Source organism: Aedes albopictus, chromosome 1 (genome assembly GCF_035046485.1).
Source record: "Aedes albopictus strain Foshan chromosome 1, AalbF5, whole genome shotgun sequence".
NCBI classification, from domain to species: Eukaryota; Metazoa; Arthropoda; class Insecta; order Diptera; family Culicidae; genus Aedes; species Aedes albopictus.
This window is the reverse complement of record NC_085136.1, coordinates 81,173,145-81,199,330: the sequence shown is the minus strand read 5'-3', so window position 1 is coordinate 81,199,330 and position 26,186 is coordinate 81,173,145. Positions and strand designations below refer to the sequence as shown.

The 26,186-nt window shown below is 38.4% G+C and overlaps 1 protein-coding gene across 1 annotated transcript in view; it reads right to left on the bottom strand.

The window, feature by feature from the left end:
• Positions 1 to 26,186, bottom strand: part of LOC109421982 (short-chain dehydrogenase/reductase family 16C member 6) — a 144,558-nt gene that overhangs the window by 105,361 nt on the left and 13,011 nt on the right. Inside the window, exon 2 of the mRNA XM_019696615.3 lies at positions 10,073 to 10,177. Within this exon, the coding sequence (XP_019552160.2) occupies positions 10,073 to 10,177 (105 nt within the window). The remainder of the gene's footprint in view (positions 1 to 10,072; positions 10,178 to 26,186) is intronic.

The following is a 26,186-nucleotide window of genomic DNA, read 5'->3' as shown; positions in this document are numbered from 1 at the left end:
TACAAAATAGCATTCCATGTACCTGGGCCATGTTGATTTCTGTGCCATATTGAGTTTCATGCACCATTTTTGCAATTCGTGCACCTACTTATGGAATCATGGTGCACCACCATGATGTTCACAGAAACATCTAAGCACCATCTCACGCGTCATTTAAGCCTAGATCTAAGCATTTTTTTCACATTTGAATTTCATAAGCTCCATTTTGCCATATCGTACACCATGTACCTGATCCATGTTGACTTCCGCACCACATTACATTCTACGCACCATTTTTGCACCTTCGATCTAATCACTGAATCACTGAAAATCACTGAATCATGGTGGCAACTATGTAATGCACCACAAACACATTTCTTAGTATCCCATGCAAAACAATGATGTTCTCCGAATCACCTATGCTGATCCCGCGCACCATCTTTTAACCCTTCAGGATGCATGCTGTTGTTACAACACTGCCAAAAAACCTCGCTCGTCGTATACTACGCGAGCACGGTGCAGTATCTGCTGATTGATGGCGCGCGTCCTGAAAGACTAACTAGTTAGTGATGTCAGTACCATTTTTGAATAACTTGCACCATTTTGGTATTTCGTATTCCAAAACAGTATTCCATGTACGACGTGAACCATGATGACTTCGGCAACACATTGAATTCCAAGCACCATTTTTGCAATTCGTGCACCTAGCCATACAAAATAGCCAGCACACTAACATCATAGACCTTCTTCAAAGCGTTCACAGAATCATCTTGGTATCCACGCATGATGCGCACTGTCATTTAATCAACTAGAAATCGAATGTATCATACTGATATGCACCATCATTAAATTTCATGCACCATCAAAGCTTTCCAAGCACCATTTCAGCGTTTGTTATATCATCTAGGCAACTGATGCACCATTATGTTATGAGCACCACATAAAATACTTCTATTTTGTATTCTATGCACCATTTTTGTAATTCGCGCACCTAACCATTACACATGTTGATAATCTTTGAATAACGGTGACAACTAATGCAGCACACTAGCATCATGCGCCTTCTACAAAGCTTTCCATGCTCCATTTTTTAATTCCCTATATTATTTTGACATTTTATGCACCATTATGATGTGGTTTACATTTGAATTTGATGCACCATTTTGGCATTTCGCATACGAAATAGCATTCCACGTACCTGGACCATGTTGGTTTCTTTGCCACATTGAGTTTCCTGCGCCATTGAACGAATTGCAAATGTACCTTAATATGAAACATGTTGAGTATAACAGAATCATGGTGAAGCTAATGCACCATACTGACATCATGCAACTTCTTTGCATTCCATGCACCATAATGATGTTAACAAAATCATCTAGGCACTATCTCACGCACCATCTTTGAATAAAATATGTGTCTAATTGTGAAATCATGCACCATCGTTAAAATTCATGCACTACTAAAGCTTTTCAAGCGTAATCGTGGCGATCACTATATCATCTAGATATTTATTGCACCATTATTATTATTATATGAAATTTCGTACATCAAAATAGCATTTCATGTATCATGTTAACTCCAATGTATCATACCGACATCATGCACCATCTTTGAATGCCAAGCTCCATATCAGCATTCCATGCACCATCCCAATGATCTCAGTGTTATCTAGGGATCCTATACACCACGGTGACATCATGCACCTTTATTGCCACACGCAATTTGATTTTCATGCAGCAGCTAATGTTTACACCATCTCCAAACCTCATGCTTCATCTTAGCATTCTATATATCAAATTGCCTGGAGGTTTTCGAGTAGGAATTCCTGGTGGATCTTCTGGAATGTCTGGAGAAATTTCTGCAGTAATCCCTCAGTAAATATCTGGAGGGACATTTGGAGGAGTTTTTAGAAAAAAATCCTCGAGAAGCTCATTGATGAATCCCTGCAAGAATTCCTGCAGAAATTTGTGGAGAAATTCTCGGGGAATTATAAAAAAAAATTTGCAGGAATTCTGTGGAGGATTTCCTGGTTGAATTCGTGGAGAAATTCCAGGAGGAATCCCTGGAGGTATTCATAAGGAACTTCTTGGAAGAAATGCTGGAGGAAGCTCTGAAAAATTCCCAGAGAAATCCCCTGGAGGAATCCGTGAAGGAATTGCAGGATCAAACCCTTGAGGGATTACAGAAGGAATCCGTGGAGGAATTCATGAAATAATTCCTGGATGGATTGCTGGAGGAATTCCTAAAGGAGTTTTTGGAAGAATTCCTACATGAATTTCTAGAAGAATTTCTCGAGGAATTCATTGACTAATCCTCGCAAGAACTCCTGGAGAAATCTCTGGAGGAATCCCTGGAGGAATCAGTGAAGGCATTCCTGAAGGAATCCTTGGAAGAATCCGTGTGAGAATTCCTGGTGGAATTTCTGGAGGAATCCCTGGAGGCATCTTTGAAAGAATCATTGGACGAATTTCTGGAGGAGTCCGTGGAGAATTCCTGGAGAAGTTTCTGGAAAAAATCCGGGACGAATTTCTGGAGAACTTCCTGGACGAATGTCTGGATCAATTTCTGGAAGAATCCCTTGAGGAATCGCTCTACTTAACGCTATCCTTATCTGCTCACCGTTTTGCAGCCCAGAATTAATCCCTGGAGGAAACTCTGGAGGATCCCCAGGATAAGTCCATGGAGGAGGTTTTTCTCTGGAGAAATTCCTGAGAAAAAAATATACAGGAATTCCTGGAAGAATTTCCGAAGGGATTCCTGGACGAATTCTTTGAGAAATTTCTGGAAAAATATTTGCAGCTTCTTGGAGGAATGATAGGAGGAACTCCTCGAGAAATTTCAGAAATAATTCTTAGAGGGATTTTTGAGGAATATCTGAAGAAATTCATTGATAAATCCTGGAGGAATTCTCGAAGATATTCTTGGAGAAATTCCTGGTGAAATCCATAGAGGAATCCCTGGAGAAATTTTTCGAGGAATTTCTAAAGGAATACCTGGAAGAGTTCCAGGAGATTTTTTTTCTGGAGAAATTCGTGGAGGAATTCTTGGGAGAATACCTAGAGGAATTCCTGGAGCAATAAGGTACACCGGGGCAAGTTGAAACGGGTGGGGCAAGATGAAACACGAAATTTTGAAATAGATTTCAATACAATTTGGAATTTTTTCTTTCGTTAAAAGATCGTTTGAGTCAAAAACTATGTGTTATGGCATTCAAAATGTTCACCATTATTAGATAACATCATGTTAACCCGCTGTTTCATCTTGCCCCACCCGTTTCAACTTGCCCCGGTGTACCTTACCTGGAGAAGTTTTAAGAGGATTTTCTGGAGTAATCTTCTTCTTCTTTATGGCTCGACGTCCCCACTGGGACTTGGCCTGCCTCGCTTCAACTTAGTGTTCTTTGACACTTCCACAGTTATTAATTGAAGGGTTTTCTTTGCTTGCCATTACATGAATTTGTTTATTGTGAAGCAAGTACAATGATACACTTTTCCCGACTGGAACGAGAATCGAACCCGCCATCTCTGGATTGGCAATCCATAGCCTCAACCACTAAGCTAACTGGAGACTCTGGAGTAATATCTAGAAGAATTCCTGGAGTTATCCCAGGAGATATTTCTGGAAAAATTCGAGAAAAAAAATCCTCTAGAAGTCCGTGGAGGAATCCCTGGAGGAATTTCTCTAGGAATTGCTGGAAGAGTTCTTGGAGAAATTTCTTTAGTATTTCTGGAGAAATCCGAGGAGGAATTCCTCGAGCAATACCTGCTGAAATTCCTGGAGGAGTCCTGAAGGAATTTCTGCAGCACTCCCTGGAAGAATTCCGGGAGGTATTTCTGGAGAATCCCAAGGAGATATCCCTGGAGGAATTCCTAGAAGAGTTCCGTGAGAAATTGATTTAGGATTATGTGGAGGATCCTTGGCGGAATTTCTGGAGAAATCCCTTGAGAAATTCTTGGAGGAATTGATGGAGAAATTTCGGAAGGAATTCCTGGAAAAGTTCCTGTTAAAATTCCTGAAGGAACCCATGGAGGTATTTCTGAAGGTATTCTTGGAAGAGTTCCGGGAGACATTCCTTTAGGATTATCAGGAGGAATTCTGGCAGAAATTTCTAGAAGATTTTCTGGAGGAATCCCTGGAGCAAATCTTGTAGGTATTTTTGGAGGAAATTTCGAGGAATTTTTTAAGGAATTCATGGATGAATCGTTGAAGGAATTCCTGAAAAAATCCTTGAGAATTTCCTGTAGAAAATCCTGGAGGAATCCATAGAGGAATTGCTCGAGGAATTTCAGGAGGAATTGCTAGAAGAGTTCCGGGGGAAATGGCTTTAGAATTTATTAATTTCTTATTATTTGTTTGTCTTTATTTAAGAGGCTTTCAACTAGATGGTTGGTTCATCTCGGGGCCTTAGAATTTTCTGGAGGAATCCGTGGAGCAATTTCTGGACAAATCCCTGGAGGAAATATTGTATAAATTCTGGCAGACATTCCTGAAGGATTTTTCCTAGAAGAAATTTCTGGAGCAATCTGTGGAGGAATTCCTGGAGTATTTGCAGAAGGAATTCCTGGAGTATTTATTAGAGAAATTATTTGAGGAAATTCTGGAGAAATATTAAAGCTCCCTGGAGAAATTTCTGGAGGAATGTCTGAAGGAACTCTTCGAGGAATTTCTGAAGGGATTCCTGGAGGAATTTTTGGAGTATTTTTCAAGGAATTTCTGAAAAAAAAATACCAATGAATCCCTGGAGGAGTTCCTGGAGAAATTCCTGAAAAAAAATCGGGATAATTTCCTGGAGGAAAACGGGTTCTCAGGAGGAATTCCTGGAGGAAATCTTGGAAAAGTTCTGGGAGACATTCCTCTGGAGGAATTCTGGCACAAATGCGCAGAGGATTTTCTTGAGGAATCCCTGGAGGAATTCCTGAAGCAATTTCTGGAGGAAATTCTGGAGCATTTTTGAGGGATTTCTCAAGAAATTCATGGATGACTCCCTGGAGGAATACCTGAAGAAATTCCTTGAGAGTTTTCTGGAGAACTTCCTGGAGGAATGCTTAGAGAAATTTCTCGAGGAATTCTAGGAGGAAGTCCTGGAAGAGTTCCGTGAGAAATTTCTTTAGGATTATCTGGAGGAATCCGTGGAGCAATTCCTGGAGGAGTCGCTCGAGGAAATATTGGAGGAATTCTGGCAGACATTCCTAAAAAAATCCTGGAAGAAATTTCAGGAGAAATCTCTGAAGGAATTCTAGGAGTATTTAGTGGAGGAATACCTGAAGGAATTTTGAGGAATTTCTGGAGAAATATATGAGGCTTACTGGAACAATTTCTGGAGGAACATCTGAACTTCTTGATTAATTTCTGAAGGAATTCCTGGAGGAATTTTATGAGGAAATTCTGAAGAAATTCATTAAAAAATCTCTGGAGGAATTCTTGAAAAAAAAATCCTGGAAAAGTCCTGATGAAATTCCTGGAGCAATCCGTGGAAGATTCCCTGGACAAATTAATAGCGGAATTACTCGAGGAGTTCTTGGAACAGTTACGGGAGATATTCCCGGGGAATTCTGACAGATATTCATAGGGGATTATCTGGAGGAATCCCTGGAGGAATTCCTGGAGAAATTTCTAGAGTTCTTCCTCGACAAATTTCTAAAAAGATTGCTGGAGGAATTTCTGGGGGAGTTTTTGAAGAATTTTTGAAGAAATTCATGAATGGATCCCGGGAGGAATTTCTGCAGAAATTTCTTGAGAACTTCCTGGAGGAATCATTGGAGGAATTTCTCGAGGAATTCCTGGAAGAGTTCCCCGAGGAATTTCTTATGATTTTATGTAGGAATCCGTGGGGCAATTCCTAGAGGAATCCCTGGAGGAAATATTTAGGGAATTTTGGCAGACATTCCTAGTGGATTTTTCCTAGAAGAAATTCAGAAGGGATCTCAGAAAGAATTCTTGGAGTATTTACTGGAGGAATTCCTGAAATTATTTGAGGAATTTCTAGAAAAATTCTGAAGGAACTCCTCGAGGATTTTCTGAAGGAATTCCAGAAGGAACACCTAAAGATTTTTTTTCAGGAATTGCTGAAGAAATTCATTAATGAATCCCTGGAGAAATTGCTGAAAAATTCCTGGAGAAATTCCTGGAGGAATCCGTGGAGGATTTTCTGGAGGAATCCGGGGAGAATTTTCTGGAGGAATTAGTCGCGGAATATCTGGAAAAGTTCCGGGAGCCATACCTTTAGGATTCTCTGGGCGAATTCTGGCAAGATTCCAAAAGGATTTTCTGGAGAAATTCCTGGAGGAATTTCTGGCGTACTTCCTCGAGAAATTGAGAATTGAAGAATTGTGAATTTGAGAAGGATTTTCTGATGAAATTAATTGATGATTTCCTAGCGGAATTCCAGAAAATAATTTTCTGAAAACATCAGTGAGAAATTCCTTTAGGATTTTCTGAAGGAAGTCCTGGAGGAATTTCTGGCGTACTTCCTCGAGAAATTACTAAAAGAATTTCTTGGGGAATTTTAGAAGGATTTTCTGAAGAAATTCATGGATGAATTTCTCGAGTGATTGCTGAAGAAATTCCTTGATAATTTTCTGGAGAGATCCGTGAGAAATTCCTTTAGGACTTTCTGAAGTAATTCTTAGATGAATTTTTGGAGGAATTCCTGGTGTAATTTAGAAGGACTTTCTGAAGAAATTCATGGATGAGTTTCATTAGAAATTTCTTGAGAATTTTCTGGAGACATTCGTGAGAAATTCCTTTAAGATTTTCTGAAGGTATCCGTATAGCAAGTCCTAGAGGAAATTTTAGGAGATTTCTGGCAGACATTACTTGAGGATTTTTCCTGGAAGAAATTTTAGGAGGAATCTCTGGAGGTAATTCTGGAGAAATATATGAAGGAATTCTGGAAATAATTTCTGGAGGAATTTTTCGAATAGTTTTATGAGGAATTTCTGAAGAAATTCATTTATGAATCCCTGGAGGAATTCTTGCAGAAGTTCCTGGAAAATATCCTGGAGAAATCCATGGAGGATTCCCTGGAGGAATTCCTCGCGAAATTCCTGAAAAAGTAAATTCTTTTAGGATTTTCTGGAGGAATCCGTGGAGGAATTCATGCACGTATCTTTGGAGGAATCTCTACAGATTGCAACAAGGATTCCGATCGAAATTTTTGATCTAGGAATTCTGACTCAATCTATGAAGTCTTCTCCACTTCTTGCATCACTAATTGTTCAAGATTGAAATTCTTTCACAACGACATTATTTTTTTTTATAAATGATAATTTTGTCGATATTTTCCATTGTATTTGATACGTTTATAAAATTGTATAAGAATCGTAATAATGACTTCATAATAAAGTTTCGAATTGCCTTGAAATCATCACCACCCGGAGCCTTCTCCAGAATCCCAATATGAAGTGCCTGGCGATTTTAGCACCACATCATGTTGAAACCGCTCCTTGGGAATTCATATTGCGTGTAACACCATGATTCTATATTGCACCATGATCATATATTGCACCATCATTGTATTGCCCCCCCCTAAGCAAGAACCCTGCGCACGCTAGTGGCTTAGTATGACGGAAATAAGATGAAAATCCGACACTTTTCACGACACGAATTCTACACTTAAAGCCAAAAACACTACCTAAACATCACTTTGCGTAACATAGAAGTATAATAGCTAAACAAATAACAACCAAAAGGACTGATGTTCAACGACAAGTAAATCCTCACTTAGATACAGCACATTATCACTTCTTCTTATATGCTGGCACAACATGCAATGCGTGTTACTCTCGGAGATCGTAGATATGCTTGTTTTACAACTCTTGAGATTTACCATTTTCATTGCTAGCCTCCCCACGCAAGGTCAAGCCGAAGTGTAACGTCATGGAGTTTGTTTTACAACATTCATCCAATCCGAACACTTGACTCGACAATCAAAACTTGGAAAGGTCGCATTCCAAAAGTTACTGTAGGGTTTACGCACAGACAAACAGACGTATCGCCTGGAACAAATTGCGATTAAAGTCATCGTCACGAAAACATAATCGCCCAATGCTAATTACTCTGTGTTTCGCAAAACCGCTGAGTAGATGGCGATAGTGAGCAAACGTCAAATAGGAACAAAAACGATGCGAGCGTCGTGAGCGCGTGATTTGCTTACTACAGTATATTTAAATTACTGGTTTAAAAGGGAAACGATGGGAAGTAAGTAGAATGAGACGTCTGTTTGTCTGTGGTTTACGTATTTGTGGCTCACGCTTCAGCGTGTGTTCTTAATGGTTGTTGATATCCGAGTTTTTTTGCGACATACTAAATTCTGATTGCTAATCTACTCGATCAACAATCCAATATGATCCCACAATAACCATCGCGAATTGATCAATCGATCATTGCTAGCTAGTTTGCAAAAAAAAAGTTGTTTAACCGTTCCACTGTTCAACAGGTACTTGATCACAACCGCCGGATCTTGGGACTTGAACCCATATGAACTCTTCATATGCCCGATGATGCTTGCGTTCGACCATTCGACCGTACGGATTCAAAGCAAACAGCAATCGAATAGTGCTCCCTCCTTCAAGCTATGGTGAACTTAGTATAGAGGCAAAACCTAAATTAATGTTTATTACCACCCATCACATCGATCATAAACACCTCTCCCCGTCCGTGCGGAGCCCACGATGTGTTTGTTTTTGGTCGGCGGCGACGCGGTCTTAATTGTTTGAGCCAATTTGCCATTTCACGGTCAAGGTATTTACGCAACGCGCGTATCGTGGTCGACGACGACGACGGAGTCGTCGTTGGCTTCAGAGTTGTATGATTGGATTCGAATTTGAATTTTGAAGAACTTTTTCGGAGTACACTCAGCGAAAAAAACTAGCGAAATTCATCGAAATACCTTATGAAAATTTGCTATAACTTATTCTTATGGATGACATAAGAATAGCTTATGAAAATTTATCGTGCTTGCTATGACAATTTTCATAAGATAGACTTATGAAAAGAACAAAAAAAACTTAAAACTGGATTCGATCCATCAATGTCGAGATCACCGAGCCCGTGTTTTATCCACACGGCTACCGACGCTTGAGAATTCCATGTTGCTAAACATGAATAAAAGCCAAGCTGTGAGACGATTTTGCGTCATAGAGTAACCTTATGAAATTCATTCGAATCATTATGAATTACACAGCGTAACAAAAATTAATCTTTTGTCTGTCTCAAGAGCAAACTTATGTGTCTCCGAAGGATTTTGGGCCGCTGAATCCGAATCCGGGCTCAGATTTGCTCTAACACGTCACAATTTTGAGCTATACCTCAATTTATAGGGCAAAATATGCGATTTTGGGCTTTTTTTGACTGCAAGCCATTAAGCAAGGAAATGTTTTTTTAAGCAATCAAAAGGTTAATTGGTCAATTAACATCTAAATTAACGACTTATGCAAAATATTTCGTTTAACCAAATCGAATTTGATAGTTTTAAGCGATTTATGTTAGGTACGATATTTCCCATACAAGTCACCCTCCAAAAGTTGCATGCAAGTTTTCATACTAACATAAAATGCTTAAATCTATCAAATTTGATTAGGTAAAACGAAATATTTTGCATGAGTCGTTAATTTAGATGTAAATTGACCAATTAACCTTTTGATTGCTTAAAAAAAATATTTCCTTGCTTAATGGCTTACAGTCAAAAAAGCCCAAAATCGCATATTTTGCCCTATAAATTGAGGTATAGCTCAAAACTGTGACGTGTTAGAGCAAATCTGAGCCCAGATTCTGATTCAGCGGCCCAAAATCCTTCGTAGACACATAAGCTTGCTCTTGAGACAAAAAAAATGTTGCGCTGTGTTATTTAAAGGCCGTTTCATAAGTTGGGCCCTATGGAAATCTTAAGGTTATTTGGCTGAGTGTAGGTACAAGGTACACATACCACCGGGTTGCCGGTGTAGTTGACGTAATAGGCGGTAGAAGTAGATGGTCGTTTGTTTAGTGGTTTGTTTGTGGATGGTTCGGACAAAAACTGGATTGGTCGTCGGTGGTGTCCATGGTTGTGTCGGATTGAACGAGACGAAGTGGAGGAAGTGGTATGGCTACTTACGGCTTTGGGCGGCCTTCTGGAGCGCTCTTGGAACTTGGCGCGTCGTCGCCGCTTCGCTTGGTTGGTCGCGGCGGTATTCGGATTTGCGATTCATCGAGGAATTGTCTGGAATGACGGAGGGGAAGACACAATGGATTGAAAGAAATGTAAACAACTTTTTTCCTCAATGTGCAAATAATGTAGGGTCTGGGACCATTTGGGCAGGAGCACCTATTTTGGGCACTTGCTGCTATAACTCAGTCAATTTTCAACCGATTGACTTGATTTTTGAGACACGATGAGCTAGGCACAGTATCTAGCCATGAACAAAAATTCAAGTCAATCGGTTTGAAATTGACTGAGTTGTAGCAGCAAGTGCCCAAAATAGGTGCTCCTGCCCAAATGGTCCCAGACCCTATGTGCTGCTAGGTTTTGGATACTTAATTTAGTATTTTATCATACTCTTGTATTTATTAACACACATCATTATCATTATATTGGTTGGTGGTTGAATGGAACTTTTTGAAGGACTTTTTTTTTGTATTTGATTTATAAATTTATTGCTTTCATGTGCCACAAGATTTTATTGCGAACTTTGACGAGTCAACAAAATTAATTTCTGTAATTTTCTGTTTTCACAGTCTCTTTCAATACATGTCATTAGGCGAAGCTTCCAACATAAGCAATTCTCGTTTTTCAGCGTGGTAGCACTCAACTCGCCTTATATTGTTCTCATTTAAATTATCGCAATTCTACCTCTTACACTCCCCTTACAAACTCCCTGAACTTCTTGCGGAACCCACATGAATTTTCCAAAACGCAATCAAAAACCTAGCGAGGCTCTTATTAAGTCCCTGGGGCCTCCTATTAAACTCTCTCTCGGCCCCCCTCCCCCCTTTATATCCTCCTTCATTTAAAAATACCCCTTTCCCACCCCGAACTGACGAAATTCGAAGACTTATTATTTTAAATAATAAGTCTTCATATCTTTGATGACAATTTTTACTAGTTTATTGAAATCAGTTCAGGCGTTCAAACGTTATTCAAGCAAATGGTTAATCCAAAACTAAAGATCAATACCTTATTCACGAGAAAGTAAATAAACTGAGAGTTAAACATAAAGTTTGTGAATTATTTATGCCATCCCTGTTACCGTTCGTAATGATATTTAAGATTTTAATTAATCAATTTTGTAGTATCCTACAAGAAGGAACGATGTACATGTACTGCATCTTTTAACGATTGAACATAGACACATTACAAATATACAGTGAATCGTCTCTCGTTATGTAGTTGGTGTATGCAATTTGAAAGGGGTTGCTTCTCGTAATGCCCTATTTGTACAAGTATTATACAAACATTATAAAATCAAACAGACTGAGTACCAAAAAGATATTGGTACAAGTCGTTGTCCTCATGTGAGCGTCATTGTGATGGTCTTTTTTCGATTTTCTGTTTGTTTTATTTGGTTTCATTCGTTAATTTTAACTTATACTAATTCTTCAATATTTTTTTTTTTGATTTTCGTGTATGCTAGTTAAGAGTGCTGGGCTAAGGACAACGACCCGTTAGTGCAGTGGTGCTCATCCTGCAACCCGCGGGCCGCATGCGGCCCTCCAAGTCTTAAGATGCGGCCCGTGGAGTACTTTAAGAAAAATCGAAATTTTTGAACGATTATTTGAAATAACTCGTCAAATTTATTAAAAAATCAAACCAAAAATAATTGCTGATCATTTTTTACAGTGTTGCACACAAATTAAATGATAAATAAACTAAAAGAACAAACCGTTCTGCTAAGATTCAAAATCGTAACTCCGAAATATTTCGGCATTTCAGCTAAGTCACGAAGCCAGCTTATAGTTATTTATAAGTGGTACGAATCAAATGAAAGTTTGTTAAAAATGTAATCTTGAATCATTTAAAAATTAGTTGCAGTTTTTAAGCGTAGTCAATGCAACGCTGAGCAAATATTTCACATTTAGTCTTTCCAAAGAACATAAAAATACAAAGCACGAAGTTTTTGACAAAATTCTCAACAAATCTCAACTTGGTTGCCAATATGTATTGTTTAATTTTCACAGTTTATTTGGATTTCTATTATAAGACTCACACATTTTTCGAAACAAAACTTACGAATCCAGTTTGAATTGTCCAAACGAAACTCCTGAACGAAGAAAAAAAAACTCAGGCGTGATTCATAAAGCGTCTCCTGTGCCCTTTTGGAAAAAATTTGGAAGAAATTTTGGAGAAAAATTTTAAGCAACTCTAAGCGAAATATATGGAGAAACTCAAATCATCCTGGATAAAATAAACCTGAAGAAACTCAATGAGAAAGTTGTGGCGATACTGCATGGAAATTATAGGAGCATCTCCTAGAAAAATGTTCTGGTGCCACTCCAACAGAAATTTCTGACACAATTTTAGAATAAATTCCTCGTCAACAAAAAGAGAATTTTCAGGAGTAACTACAAACAAGATTCCAGGACCAACTGCATCAAGACACAAAATATGCCTAGAACGCCTGGGGAAAATTTAAACAATAAATTTGAAGCAACTTATGCAGCAACTTTAGAAGATAATGTTGAAGAAACTTCCGAAAACAATTGTTAAAAATCTTTTGAAGAAATTTAATGAAGAAGTATTTCATCAACTTAAGAAGAGACTTATGGACAGAATTTACTAAAATCTTCAAGAAACTCCTGGAAAATTTTCAGAAAAATCCGGAAGCTATTCTAGGAGAAATTCTTGGAAACGATTAATGAGGAATTCCTGAAGTAACTTTAGGGCAGTTCCAATGGTAAATCTAAGAGGAGTTCTTGGAGGTGTTCCAAGAGAATTCTAGAAAAACTAAAAGAAACTTCAAGAAATTTCTCGAAAACCTTCTGGAGCAACTCCACAAGAAATTTCAGGAGAAAATCCAGCAAACCTTTTTGGAGCGATTCAAAAGAAATTCTTGTAAAAGCTGCTTGACAAGTTCTTGAAGTGGCTTCAGGGCAATTCTAGAGGCAACTTCTAAATTGTTCGTTTGAATTTCAATTTGAAGCTCAAACGTTTTTCTCAACCAAACTTATAAATCTAAATTGAACAGATCAGATTTAAAAAAAATATGCTTTAGAATTGTCCTTTTTGTTGTTTTTGTACATCGATGTTTTATGCGGCCCGTAGGTCGATCCCGAATTGCAAATTTGGCCCGCGGTATCCTCCAGCCTGAGCACCACTGCGTTAGTGTAAAGTAGGGACAAAGAGATTCCCGCATATTTCACCGGTGTTACATATGTACATTGGTGAGCACGTTTCATACTATTATATTTTTGTGAAAGTTTGAAAGAATGTTATTCTCCCATATCACAAAAATAAGAGTGAAACTGTCAACTGTCAACTGTCAACGTCAATTCGAAGCAGATGTTCACTGGACACAGGGATGGATATTTATCGGTGAGTTCGTTCCATATCAAACTAATTTGCGATCTACATAAAAATGAATGTCTGTCTGTCTATCTGGGCCTTATAAACTCGAAAACTACTAATCCAATCGGCTTGGAAATGTGTATGAGAGTATTTTTGGAGCCAGCAATTATTGAAAGATATCGGCACAACTTCACGAGTCACTTTTTGTTAACAATAAATATTTTTCTTTCATTTTTTGCATTCACATAATCATGAGTTTTTAGCGCCAGCTAATTATCTACTTGAGCCAATCCCTAGCTTGTGACTTATCAATCTTATTAAATTTCCAGCGCTACTTCTGCCGGAGTTCCCGCACAGATTTTTCTCGAAGTTTCTTCTAAAGTTTCACCTATGATAACCCTCAGAATCCCTCTCACAATTTGCCTGATATTTCTTCCAGGACCTCTCCGCAGATTTTTCTCAATTTTCCTGATGAGGCTTTTCGCAGAATTCTGCTCGAAATTTCTCCATAAGAATGATGATTTTTTTTAAGATTTTTCATACCATGTATTAGAATTACCTACTCTAAAGTCCCAAAATGGATCCAGGAATCTCTCCGTGGATTTTATATTGAGTTTTTTCCCAGAATTTCTCCTAAAATCACTACTGCTTTTTTGCTCTAGAACTCCTGCGAGAGTTTCTTCCACGGTTCCTGCAGGAAAAACTTCTGCTCTCGAGGTTTCTGATTTTTTTTCTCGAAAATTTTCTCTGAGTTTGAACCAGCATTTCTTCTGGATTTTTTCAAAGAGCTGCTCGTAGAATTTACGTGGAATTCCTTCCTTCATGTATCTAGAATTTCTCGTTTTTTCCAGAAGTTTTTTTCGAAAATTTCTTTGAAATTTCTGCCAGATTTCTTTTCGATTTTTTGCCAACGTTTCTCTCCTATGAGCTGTTCCGAAATTCATTCCATCTTTTACCCTGGAATGGATATGGACCTTTCGAAAAAAAATCCGACTCTATGCCCCGAAAGAATTTCAGTAGAAAACCTGAAAAATAAATTTTGGAAAATTGCGCTAGGAATAGAGGGTCAAATCTCAGGAGCATTTGTGAGAATAACGCTTCTAGCAATTGCAAGAAATTCCTCCGGCATGTTTCCAGAACGTCTTCTAGATTTCATCCGATGTTGTTTCCTGCTTTCTAGGTATACTTATGCACCTCCAGCCAAAGGAGGTATTATGGAACAAGTTCTCGATGGGTTTTTGAGAAAAAATCTCGGGATTTCTTTCTCAATATATTTTTTCAAGGAAGAATACCGGAAAAACTTCAAAATAAACCAGGAAAAATTGCATGAGAAAACTCGGGAACAAATTGCGGGAGTTTTTTCGCATTTTTTTAACATTATTTTTTCAATTTCATCTTATATATCTTGCGGAGTGGCGCTTCTGGGATTTCTCAAAGATTTTCTCCTGGACTTTTTCTCGCAGATCACCCTGGTATTTTAAAGAAATTTATGTATTTTGGAAATCCTCCCGGAAGTCCTACGAGATACCTTCCTATGATTTTTTTCTTCGGAAATGCACAGAAGAATTAACAGGTTAAATTTTGGTCATTTTTTGCAAAAAAAAAATAAATCAATAACGAGCGGAACGCCAGGAAAATTAGGAAGGCAATCCGACAGAAAACCGGAAGTAATCCTCAAAGGAATTTCAGTAAAAATCATGAAAAGAACTCGGAGAGAAGTTATGTAGAAACTCTAGACGAAATCTCTACTGGAATTTCCAGAGAGGTACGGGAGTTACTGTCTAGTCTACACATACACAGCCGTTCATTGTAAGAATCCAGGAAAATGATACAATTGACTAATTGCATAATTTTTCTTGTCATCATTAATCCTTGCAGCACATCTAAGATGTATTACAAACATTAAAGCGGCCAGGCCTACTGTGCAGTGTTGTTATTGTTATTGAAATCAAAGAACGGAGACATGTCGTACCAACCGTTCCGTATACGAAGCATGAATATGAAATATTAACGGTGGGAGTGACGTTGTTACAAAGGTTAATGTCACTCCTCGGTCCTTGGATTCCTGGGTCAAAGAGGTCCTGTAGACAAAATCTAAGAAGGTACTGAAAAATTCCGAAAGAAATTCTGAAAGAAGCTCAGGGAGAAATCGAGAAAAAAGCCACGAAAATTCCTGGGGGAATTCTAGAAGAAATTTGTGGAACAAATTTGCAGAGCACAATGAGCCGAATTCTGGGAAAAATATTACGGAAATACATACGTAATGCCTGATGTTCATAGGCACAATATGTGTTGAAAAATGGACAAATCGAGTGGAAAAATTGCGAAAAAATCCACGTAGTTTAGGTGGGGTTTGAACCCACGTCTCTCCCAGTTCGCTAGACAGGGCGCGTTAACCAACTCCGTCACAGAACAAGTAACAATTATGTGAAGTAGAAGGCCAACCTGAACCCAACGCCCACCTCACACCACGTTCTTTCCTCCACTTCCAACACTCTCTGAGCGTGCCTATGAACAACAGTGAGAGCATGTTATTTTTAGTGCCGAGACTGTTTGCCTATCCACAGCACATGCTCATCCACAACTTGCGAATGAGACCATCACTGTGTGTCGGGCGTTCGACTCGGTCGCATATCCCTCGCACGACCGCTATTGCGATAGAGAGACCGTCGCTCTAATTCAACCGCTCTAATTCAACACGAACGTGGGGTAAGGTGGGCGTTTGGATTCAGGTTGGCTTTCTACTTCACAGAATTGTTACTTGTTCTGTGGCGGAGTTGGTTAACGCGCCCTGTCTAACGAACTTGTGGAGACGTGGGTTCAAATCCCACCAGAACTACGTGGATTTTTTTTTTGCAATTTTTCCACTTAATTTGTCCATTTTTCAACACATATTGTGCCTATGAACTTCAGGCATTACGTATGTCTAGTATACCATTTCGGTTGGTTATCCGAAAACAACAACAACATTCGTGTTGAATCAAAGTGCACTTAAATAGAACATACCCAACATAATCGAAAACAATATGCAAGGTTTGTTTGAGAAAACTGAATATATTCTTTAATTAGACTTCCAAATAGCAGATCACTGTGCATAAGTTTTAGGTATCATGAAAACGACATATCCATGATATAATATGTTTCGAGAAACTTCATAACAACTGCTGTAGGACAAAGTAAATATGTTGCTATTTCGGATTATGTTTTCGGTGTTACTTGGGGACGATTAACAGATTGGCACCAATCGTTTACCAATCCGAACGCCGCTTCGGGTTCCATTCTCGGTTTGCGGTCGGATCGATTTTCGTTTTGTACTTCTGTACGTACACAAGTTTTGTACTTGAGTACTCTTCGACACGGAGTACGGTAGCACACACGGGTACTCCGATGTTTGACGTTCGATGTTCAACACAAGTGTTAGAAAACGTAATGAAGTTGAACATGTGTCCAGTTTGTGGGAAGACTCGATCCAGATCTACTGCCACCGCCACGTAAAACATATATTATCCGAGAGGAATTTTCCTTGTCATTAAAGGACCAAACCACGAACCACGTTAGTCGTACCATTATCGATATGATGCCGATTGCAATCATAAGAAGGTTCTGTGGTTCTGTCGTGGACAAATTTGTATTGTGGTGGGTTGGGATCGTCCTACAGAGATTCACCACGATGTGATAGTTAGCGAAGTAAAATAAATCCCCGGAGTAAAATAAAAAATAAGATAAAGTTATACAAATTTGAAAAAATATGATTCATGACTGGAATTGATCCATGAACGTCGAGATCATTGAGCTAGTGTGAACCTATACTGTGCGGTGACCTTTTGACATTCATTCTTAACGTTTGCTTTGATGAGGATGGGTAAAGCAAACTGATATTAGATGCGTCGCGTTAAGAAAACCAGTATTGGGTGACTTTTCTGGGGGAAACATGGGGAAAAATGGCGTCATAAATTGAACTGATTTTGTTCCTGACATTTATATCTTACAATTAAGCGTATGATTTAATGGTGGCCCAAATTTTAAAAAGGAATTACCATGGAGAATTTTCAAAAAAGATTCTCCGAGCTGTAGAGCTATTACACATCACTCGCATGCGCATCTTTATACACGATGTCCTGCAAGGTGTGCAAGAAGTTAACAAGTATACTATGATTGTGTCCAATGTCCATGAGTCTTCTGTCCAAGCATGCATGGAAAAATATTGATCAATAACAGCGGTCTTTGGCAACATTCATCATTGAGAACCTGTTAAAAAGTTTTGGCTCGAAAAGAACGGGAATTTTTTCAGGAATTTATTTTAAAATTCCTCAGAAGTTCTTCGTGTGGAAAATTCGCCAGAAGTTTTTCTAGGTATTCCTAGAAGCATTCCTCCAGGAATTGCTTAGGATTCATTCAAACCTTTCTTCAGGGATTCTTTCAGAATTTTCTCCGGTTATGCTCCAGAAATTTTTACGAAGATTTTCTCGACAATTGCTGTTGAAATTATTTAAAAATACATTATTTGGTATTTTTCAATCTTTTTTGAATACCTACTGTGAATTCTCCAGCTTTTCCAAATATTCCTCCGATAGTGTTTTGTTTTTTAATTTATTCGAAGGATTTCCTTCAAAAATATGTTCAAGTTTTTATGTGTACTTACTTCTTCCAGAATTCAGGGATTTCATCATCATCATCAGAACTTGTATTAGAAATTCTTCTAAGAGGTATCTCCAGGAGTTTTTCCAAGGATTTCTTCAGAAAATCCTCCATGGATCCCTTAGCAATTTTTTGGGGGATTTCTTCAAGTACTACCAGTATCTTTGTTCTGCAGGGGTTTCCCCAGAGACAATTTTAAGAGATTGTTTCAGAAATTTCTTCACGGATTTCTCCACGAATTCCTCTTGAAATTTTTTAAGAAATGTTTTTATGGAATCACTCAGTTGTTCCTCCAGAAATTTGCAATGTTTTTCTTCTGGGGATTAATGATGTATCTCAGGAAGTTTGTTTTGGTATGCTCCCAGGGATTTATTCAAGAATTCAAGCAAAGATAACTACAGATTTCCTTTAGGATTTTTTGTCCTGGAATCCTTCCAGAAACAAGGTTTTTATCTAGGCATTTTTACAGCTATTAGTTGAAGGGCTTTCTGTGCCTGCTATTATTGCATGAATTTGTGTATTGTGAGGCAAGCACAATGATACACTAAGATTTCGTCAGGAGTTTTTTTAGGGGTTCCTTACAGGGATTTTTCAAATATTTCTGCAAGGATTCTTTCAATAATTCTGCTGGTTATTTTTATGCAATTCATGTCAGAACTTATACAAAACACCTTTTGAGAAATACACTTAAACCTCAATTTATGCATGTTATTTTTATGCACTTTTAATTTATGTACCTTTTTTATGCCCTGCATTAAACTAGGTAAAGCTATTCAAAACCAATATTGTGCATAAGAATATTGAATAATGACGGTAACTATTGCAACGGCGCGCGGCCAGGGTGTGTTTATAGGGATGAGCGAATGGAAGTCACAGGGAAGTTTCAGGGGGTCTTGGGAACCCTTGGGGGTTTTCCGCAGGGTACCAGGAGATCTCAGGCACTCTCAGGGCAAGTCTAAGGGGGGGGGGGGTTAGGTGTTTGGTTCGGGTCGTCTGAGAAGGTTTTCGAAAGCATTGAAGAGAGTTTCAGAGGATTTTTGACGGGTTTTGGAGGCGGTACAGGTACGTTTTTGCGGGTTTCCGATGGTCTCACGTGCGTAACATGGGGTGCAAGTGGGTCTTAAGGGTGATTCGGAGGCGTTAGGCAGGCGTTTTTGGGGGTTCAGGTGCGATACATTGGGTCCGAGGGGATTTTAGAGGGATTTTTGGTGGCATTTCAGTAAGTTTCAGTGCATTTTTGTTGGGATTCAGAGGCCTTATGGAGGCGTTTTCGGGGGTTTCGGAGGGTCTCAGGTGTGTTACATGGGGTCCGGGGCGTTATAGGAGGATTTTAGAGGCATGTCAGGCAGTTTTAGAGCATTTTTGGCGGGATTCAGAGGCGTTACGGAAGCGTTACGAAGGAGTTTTCGGGGTTTCAGAGCGTCTCAGGTGCGTTACATGGGGTCCGAGGGGGTTTAAGGGGGATTTTGGAGGCGTTTCAGGAAGTTGCAGAGGATTTTATGAGACCTCATCCCAAAATACTTTGAAACGCCCCTGAAATGCTATTTGATTTGAAGATGTTCTTGAAACCCCCTGATACGACCTTGACCTGAAATACCTCGTAACGCCCCTGAAATGCTATCAAACGCCCCTAAAAGCTCTAGGAACGCCCTTAAAATGCACTTGAAACCCCCTGAAATTATCTGAAAATACTCTGAAATGCTGTGAAACGCCTCTCAAACCCCTTGTAACGCCTTTTAAAGGCTCCTGAGAACCCCTGAACTGTCCTTAAAGCACCTTAAAACGTCCCTAAAATCCCCTAAATTCTATTTAAATGGCTCTGAATTTCCATTTCCCGTAATCTCATTAAAAAGCCATCAAAACCTGAAGGAACGCCCTTAAAAGGCACCCCAAATCCCCTGAAACAACTCCCTGAAACGCCCCTGAAGCCCCTTGGAACCCCCTTTTCTGGGCTCTCTGGGAACTTTATGGAAACCCCCTTAGCCCCACCTCAAACGCCCAGGAGCAAGAACTGTTCTCACCAACTAGATTCCCTCATGAAAGCCCAAACTTATTTTATGCACAAATTCCCCTCATTGTAAGCCTCAATTGATGCACATTTCTTATTTATGCACCCCAGCCATGCATTTAAATTCTGTAGGGTTGAAGCTTCAGTTTTGGCCAGCCCGGAGTCTTGGCCATAGTGCAGTATTCAGCCTGTTACGATCTAATTCGGCATACATTTATTTTTTACTAGTAGATTCTAACTGTGAAAACCATACATTTTGATTAAAAACTGGAAGAAAAAAATAATTTTCTTTAAAAATTACCTCCCATATATCTATTTTGGCCAGGGTGCTTCTAATTTGGCCACTCCCATAAGAAATACACGTGATTGGCCAAAATAGAAACCAAAGCTAAGAATATGACCAAAACTGCGGCAATGCTTCTATTTTGGCCAGTGCTACTTTTAATACAAAAATCAAGTATAAGCTTGATTTCTGCATTTTTCTAATAAAGTATAGATCGAAACCTTTCATTTGACACATCCCAAGTAACAATTCCATCGCTGATTGGTTTTGTTTGATTTTTATTAATGTTTTATTACAGCAATAATTAAAACTCACAGTTTTATGACTGCTTTTATGAAAACCATTGATAAAATGTTTTATAGCATACTTGAAGATATCTATAAAGACAGATTTTAAGAGTAAACAAAACTTTCCGACATGTAAACCTTCTGGCAATCATTATTACCGCAATAAAACTGTTAAAACTCTCAACAGATGGCGATCCGTTCGATTAGTAACGACATCTGTTGGTGGAAAAGCAGAAACTATGACACTGCTAGGTTTATTGCGGTCATCATAAAAGTAAACTTGCTTTCGTTTTATTTTCGCTGATTATGGTCGTCGCCATATTGAAGAATTAGCTTACGTGAATGAAAAATAGTTAATTTTGCTTAAATTGGCAATGAATTGGTAGTTTGCAACCATTTTCATAACATGCTCACATAAATAAACTCTCTCTGCTGAGTTTTCTTGTGATTCGGGATAGTTTTACTAAATTCACAAATTGATTTTTTTAATTCCAAGATAATAATATTCACTATTTTCGAAGCGCATTAATTTTATGATTCTGCAACCCCAATATTCACGGTAAATTCGAATGCGCATAAGCCTACCAGCACAATAACTACTAAAATACTGCTTTGAAATAATCGCTTTCTACTTACGAATGATGTATCCTCCTGAACTTTACGTGCCATCGAAGAAGCTTCTCTGCATCTTGAGCTGTCATAGTTTTTGTTGAAAAAAAAAACAACAACAATCGAGAATGGGAAATATTTCAACTAGGTTTTAAAACGGGTTTATTGCTACTCTTAATGCGGTTTGCAGAACCTCTCCGAGAGTGGTCCACTTAGCCGGAAGGTACTCTTAAAGAGGTTATCAAGAGGTTTTGATGTATGATTCAGTTTTATTGCAAGTTTTATAAAATTGATCATGAAGATCTCTTGTAGAGCCGAACAAAACTTAAAATGTTACTTGGGATTGCTAGTTTTCATTGAATTATTGGTTATTTTTATAAAAATGATTTTCCTTAGACTGGCCATAACCGGTGCCCGCACCCTAGATGTTTCTAAGATTATTTTGCGAAGATCCGTTGGAAATTTTCCGAAGGAATCTGAAAGTTTAAAAAAAAATTTTAACAGGAAATTTTGTAAAACTACTTGGAAGAATTTTTGCATTAATCCCTTGTTGAAATTCCCGAATAAATCCTTAAAACTCTGTAGAAGTCTCTTGAGATATTTTTGAAGGTATCCCAGAAAAACTTCTTGGAGAAATACCTGTACGAAGTAATGAATGATTTTTTTGGAAAACTTGCTGAAGTAATCACTGGAAGAATTAATGAAAAAATCCTTAAAAGATTTTCTAAAGGAATCCCTTTAGAAATTGCTCCAGTGATTCCTTTATGTGGAGGAATTTCTTTGGAATATTTTGTCCTGGAAAATTTTACAAGAATTTCTTCTTGCAACTTCCAAAGGTAACACCAGGGCATTTTTTGGGGATTCCTTCATATACTCCTGCTTGGATTTCTATGTTTTTTTTTCAAGGATTGTTTCAAGAATTCTGCAAGTTATTTTTTTGTGAAATTGAATGAACTTCGCAAAAATCTCTGGAGTAATGTCTTAACCCGGAAGGAATTTCTCAAGGAATTCTTGAAAAAAAAAATCCGAAGATTCTCTGTAGGGTTTCAAATAACCTTCAGGAATAAGGAATTTTAGAAATAATCCTAAAATGAATTTCTGAAAAATCCATGAAGAAATTTCTGGATTATCTCCAATAAAACCTCTCTGGATCTGGGAATGGACTCTGGAATGAAGAAATCCCAAGGAAGTTCGTAAAGGAATCCCAGAGGGAATTTCTGAAGAACCTGGAAAAACTCTCATCTCTCATCATCATCGTCTCTCATTTCTTATTTCTTATAAGAGCTATAGCTATAGCTTCTTTTGCACCGTATTCGACTCCCTGCAAAAAAATTTTGTCACGTCTGAATATGTTCCTACCAGTATCAGCATACTTATCATCATCTCTTATCATTCATCTATCATATTTCATATCTCATCTTTCATCTCATTTATCATCTTCCATCTCACAACTCCCATGTCTCTCCTCTCCTCTCTCATCTCGCATTCCTCATCTATTTTCATCGTCATCATCTCACATCTTTTATTATTCATCACTCATCTCATCCCTCATCTCGTAACTCTAATCTCTTACCTCTAATTTCTCATTTTTCTCTTAACTCTCATCTTTTATCTCTCAATTCCCATCTCTCATCTCCGCGCTTATCTCTCATTTCTCATCTCTAACCTTCCATCTCTCATCAGCATCATCTTTCATTGTCTCCATCATCACCAGCTTCATCATCTCTTATCTCTCATCTCCTATCTCTCATTTTTCATCTCTGATATCTCATCTCTTATCTCTTTTTTTTTATCTCTCATTTCTCAACCCTTATTCCTCATCAATCGTCTTTCATGTCCCATCTCCCATCCATCGCTTAAGGCGAAACTCCTCACTTTTTGGTTTTTGATTTTTTATAAAATAACGAAGCAATATTTTCAAAATCGGTTTTCCTGCACATGTAGAATATGGATCAAGGTATCTCCTGATTTTTTTTCCAGATTGAAAATGTTTTTAGTTTTTGCAGAAACCATTTTTAAACAAAATTTCACAAATAATGGTTTCTGCAAAATCGAAAAACATTTTCAATCTAGAAAAAAAATCAGTAGATACCTTGATCCATATTCTACATGTGTACGAAAACCGATTTTGAAAATATTGCTTCGTTATTTTATAAAAAATCAAAAACCGAAAAAATGAGAAAATGCTTCCAGTTTCGCAGAGACGAACCAGCCAAGGGCTGAAAGTCTCTCTAATAAAGACAAATCAATCAATCAATCCAGTTTCGCCTTAAGTCTCACATCTCATCTCGCATCTTTCATATCTCATCATCATTATCTCTCATCTCTCCCTAATTACTTCGACCGACACGAGTGCACACTAATGTGTAAAGTGTCGAAAATAAATTAACTAACTAACTAACTCCCTAATTATTCATATCTTATACCTCACCTCTCATCTCTCGTCTCATTGTTGTTGAGTTGTTGAATGAAATGATTAAGGGTCAAAACCCAAAAGTACCTATTCCTCTCCTGAAAGTGAGTGTTGCACGAAAACCTTCGTTGTGAATCGATAACACCCCAAGCATTTCATTATGGCGAATGTACCGTCAAGGCGCCATTCACCGTGTGCCTTCGAATATGTTTTCATTATTTCCATATTATGATTGAATGATATGACAATTTCCCTTCAATTTCACCAATACAACACTAATGTATTGTTACCATGCCAAAACGCTCATTAGAAACATTTAAAAGTAATATTTTGACACTAAAGTGTGTTTACATGAAGCGAGTGTCTGCTCGTTCACTGCATTCATAGTGAAAAAACGAAAACTGCGCTAAGGTGATTTAAGCGATAAACTAAATGTAGTAACGTTTTTATTCCACCAAGAAGCAATTAAATTCACATATCAGGTATGTATTTTGCATTACCGACGTAAGTTTAACAAGAAAGTACGATTACTCGTACTTTTTAATTGAAACAAAAAGGCACGGTAAATGGGTACCCTAAAAATCAATCGTCTCCATTCACCGTGCCTCATATTGTCCCATATATCGAGAAAAAATCGAAAATTTGAACATTCGTTTTTCTAATAAAATCTTGCAAGTTATTACTTGAAACGAATTTAAACGAAGAAAATTCCCTTGGCTGAGTTGTTTTGATCATTTTTAAACAAAGTAGAATAAAATTTCTCATACACGATGAATGGTGACCTACCACGGAATTAGGCGACCCTACTACCCTTTACTAATTGTACTATATCACCAAATTTTGTGAAAAATGTTCTGCCTTTGTGGATATTGCTTTAACTTTAGCCTATAATGAAGGCAATTAAAAGCGGCACCAACAATGTTTATAAGACTGGTGTCAAATGACAGCCCTTATCTACCTCGAATCCTCTTGGATCCACGGTGAATGGTGCCTTGACGGTACAAAAACTTCCTTTTTTGGTTAAACGACTCATTATCCTCATTGCATTGTATTGACTGTAATGCTTCTATCATCAATCAAATGGCTTTCAACTCTATCCGATATCATTAGCCAGTTTATACAGAGCAGAAAAAGAAATGAATCATCACTCGAACATTCTGGAACTGCATCGACGTGAAAGCTACGCTTGTTTTGCCAAAAAAAAAACATTGTAACCATTCTGCCATCCATCTCGCGAGGAACGTGATGCATGACTGGCGAAATTAGAATTCCGCGATCGTTCCGGCCCAACTACAATCCCCTACTCCGGTGTCACGACTCACGATATCCATTTCAATAATAATCACCCTCATGCGAATCCACCAACTATAACTAGCTAGCCTAACGACGGACGTGGTCACTTCATACCAGTCAGTAGTGTGAGGGGGCGGCGTCATCAGCAGTGGCAAGGTCTCTCTCTACTCTGCTAGAGGTAAAACTCGATATCTAACCGGGGTTTGTGGTGGTGACGGTGACGGAGGAGGGTGGCGCCGCGGGTAAAGCGGGTGCAATTGTAGGTGCATTACAGTTGCATCATAATGGAACCGGTAACGACACAGATCAATCAAGTGTGACTACTAAGCCGTTGAGAGCAAGAGCGGAACATCGCTGTTGGTGTTTCACTCAAAAGTAAACTATAATGACAAAGCTCTTAACCATGGGTTACGAATTAACCGTTACGAACATGTTCAGTATTCAATCGGACAGTTCTACAATCAGACCACAGATCCGGTTGAAATATTATTGGATATACCTCCGATATTAGAAGTGAAGTATTAATATCAAATAATGTGATTCACATTTGATTTTATCGGTATCACTCTTAAGCACATTCACAATCATGATGAAGCCAAACAAGTAACTAGTTCATAACTCAAAAACAACAATGACAGCTAGTAGATGGCCGCAACTGGTTCCAGATGCCCTCGGGAAGCGGTTCTTTTATTTTCTTGTCGTTATTCCCTCGTGCAACAGAAACAAAGGTACAGACGTCAGTTCCAGAACAACAATCTGTCAACTGTCAAGTGAAAGCAGTTTATCGACCTGTGCGACAGCACGTGCCATTGACTTGGTGGTTTTGGAACAAGTTCCCGGTTTGTGTTTCTGAAAAGTGTAACTGTTGTGATCTTATCGAAGCGTCTCTGCGAGATGTAAAAATTAATCAGAACTCCAGGAATAGAGTATTCTTGGTACATTTCCACGCTTCCTGTCGGATGAGTGGTTGAAAACAGGAAACGGAATAGCTGCCCAAACTGATAATCTACTCAACTCAGTATCAACGCATCTACTTCCAAATCAATTACCAACAAACATTTGAGCTCGATTTATCGTCCGTGGTGACTACTGCAGTATCCCTAGTTATGCTTCTATTACTCAAAGAACCAAGGAGAAATCTGCTGTAAATCAACAGATATAATCTGTGCTGTGCGAGCGCGTTGATAATCATCAGT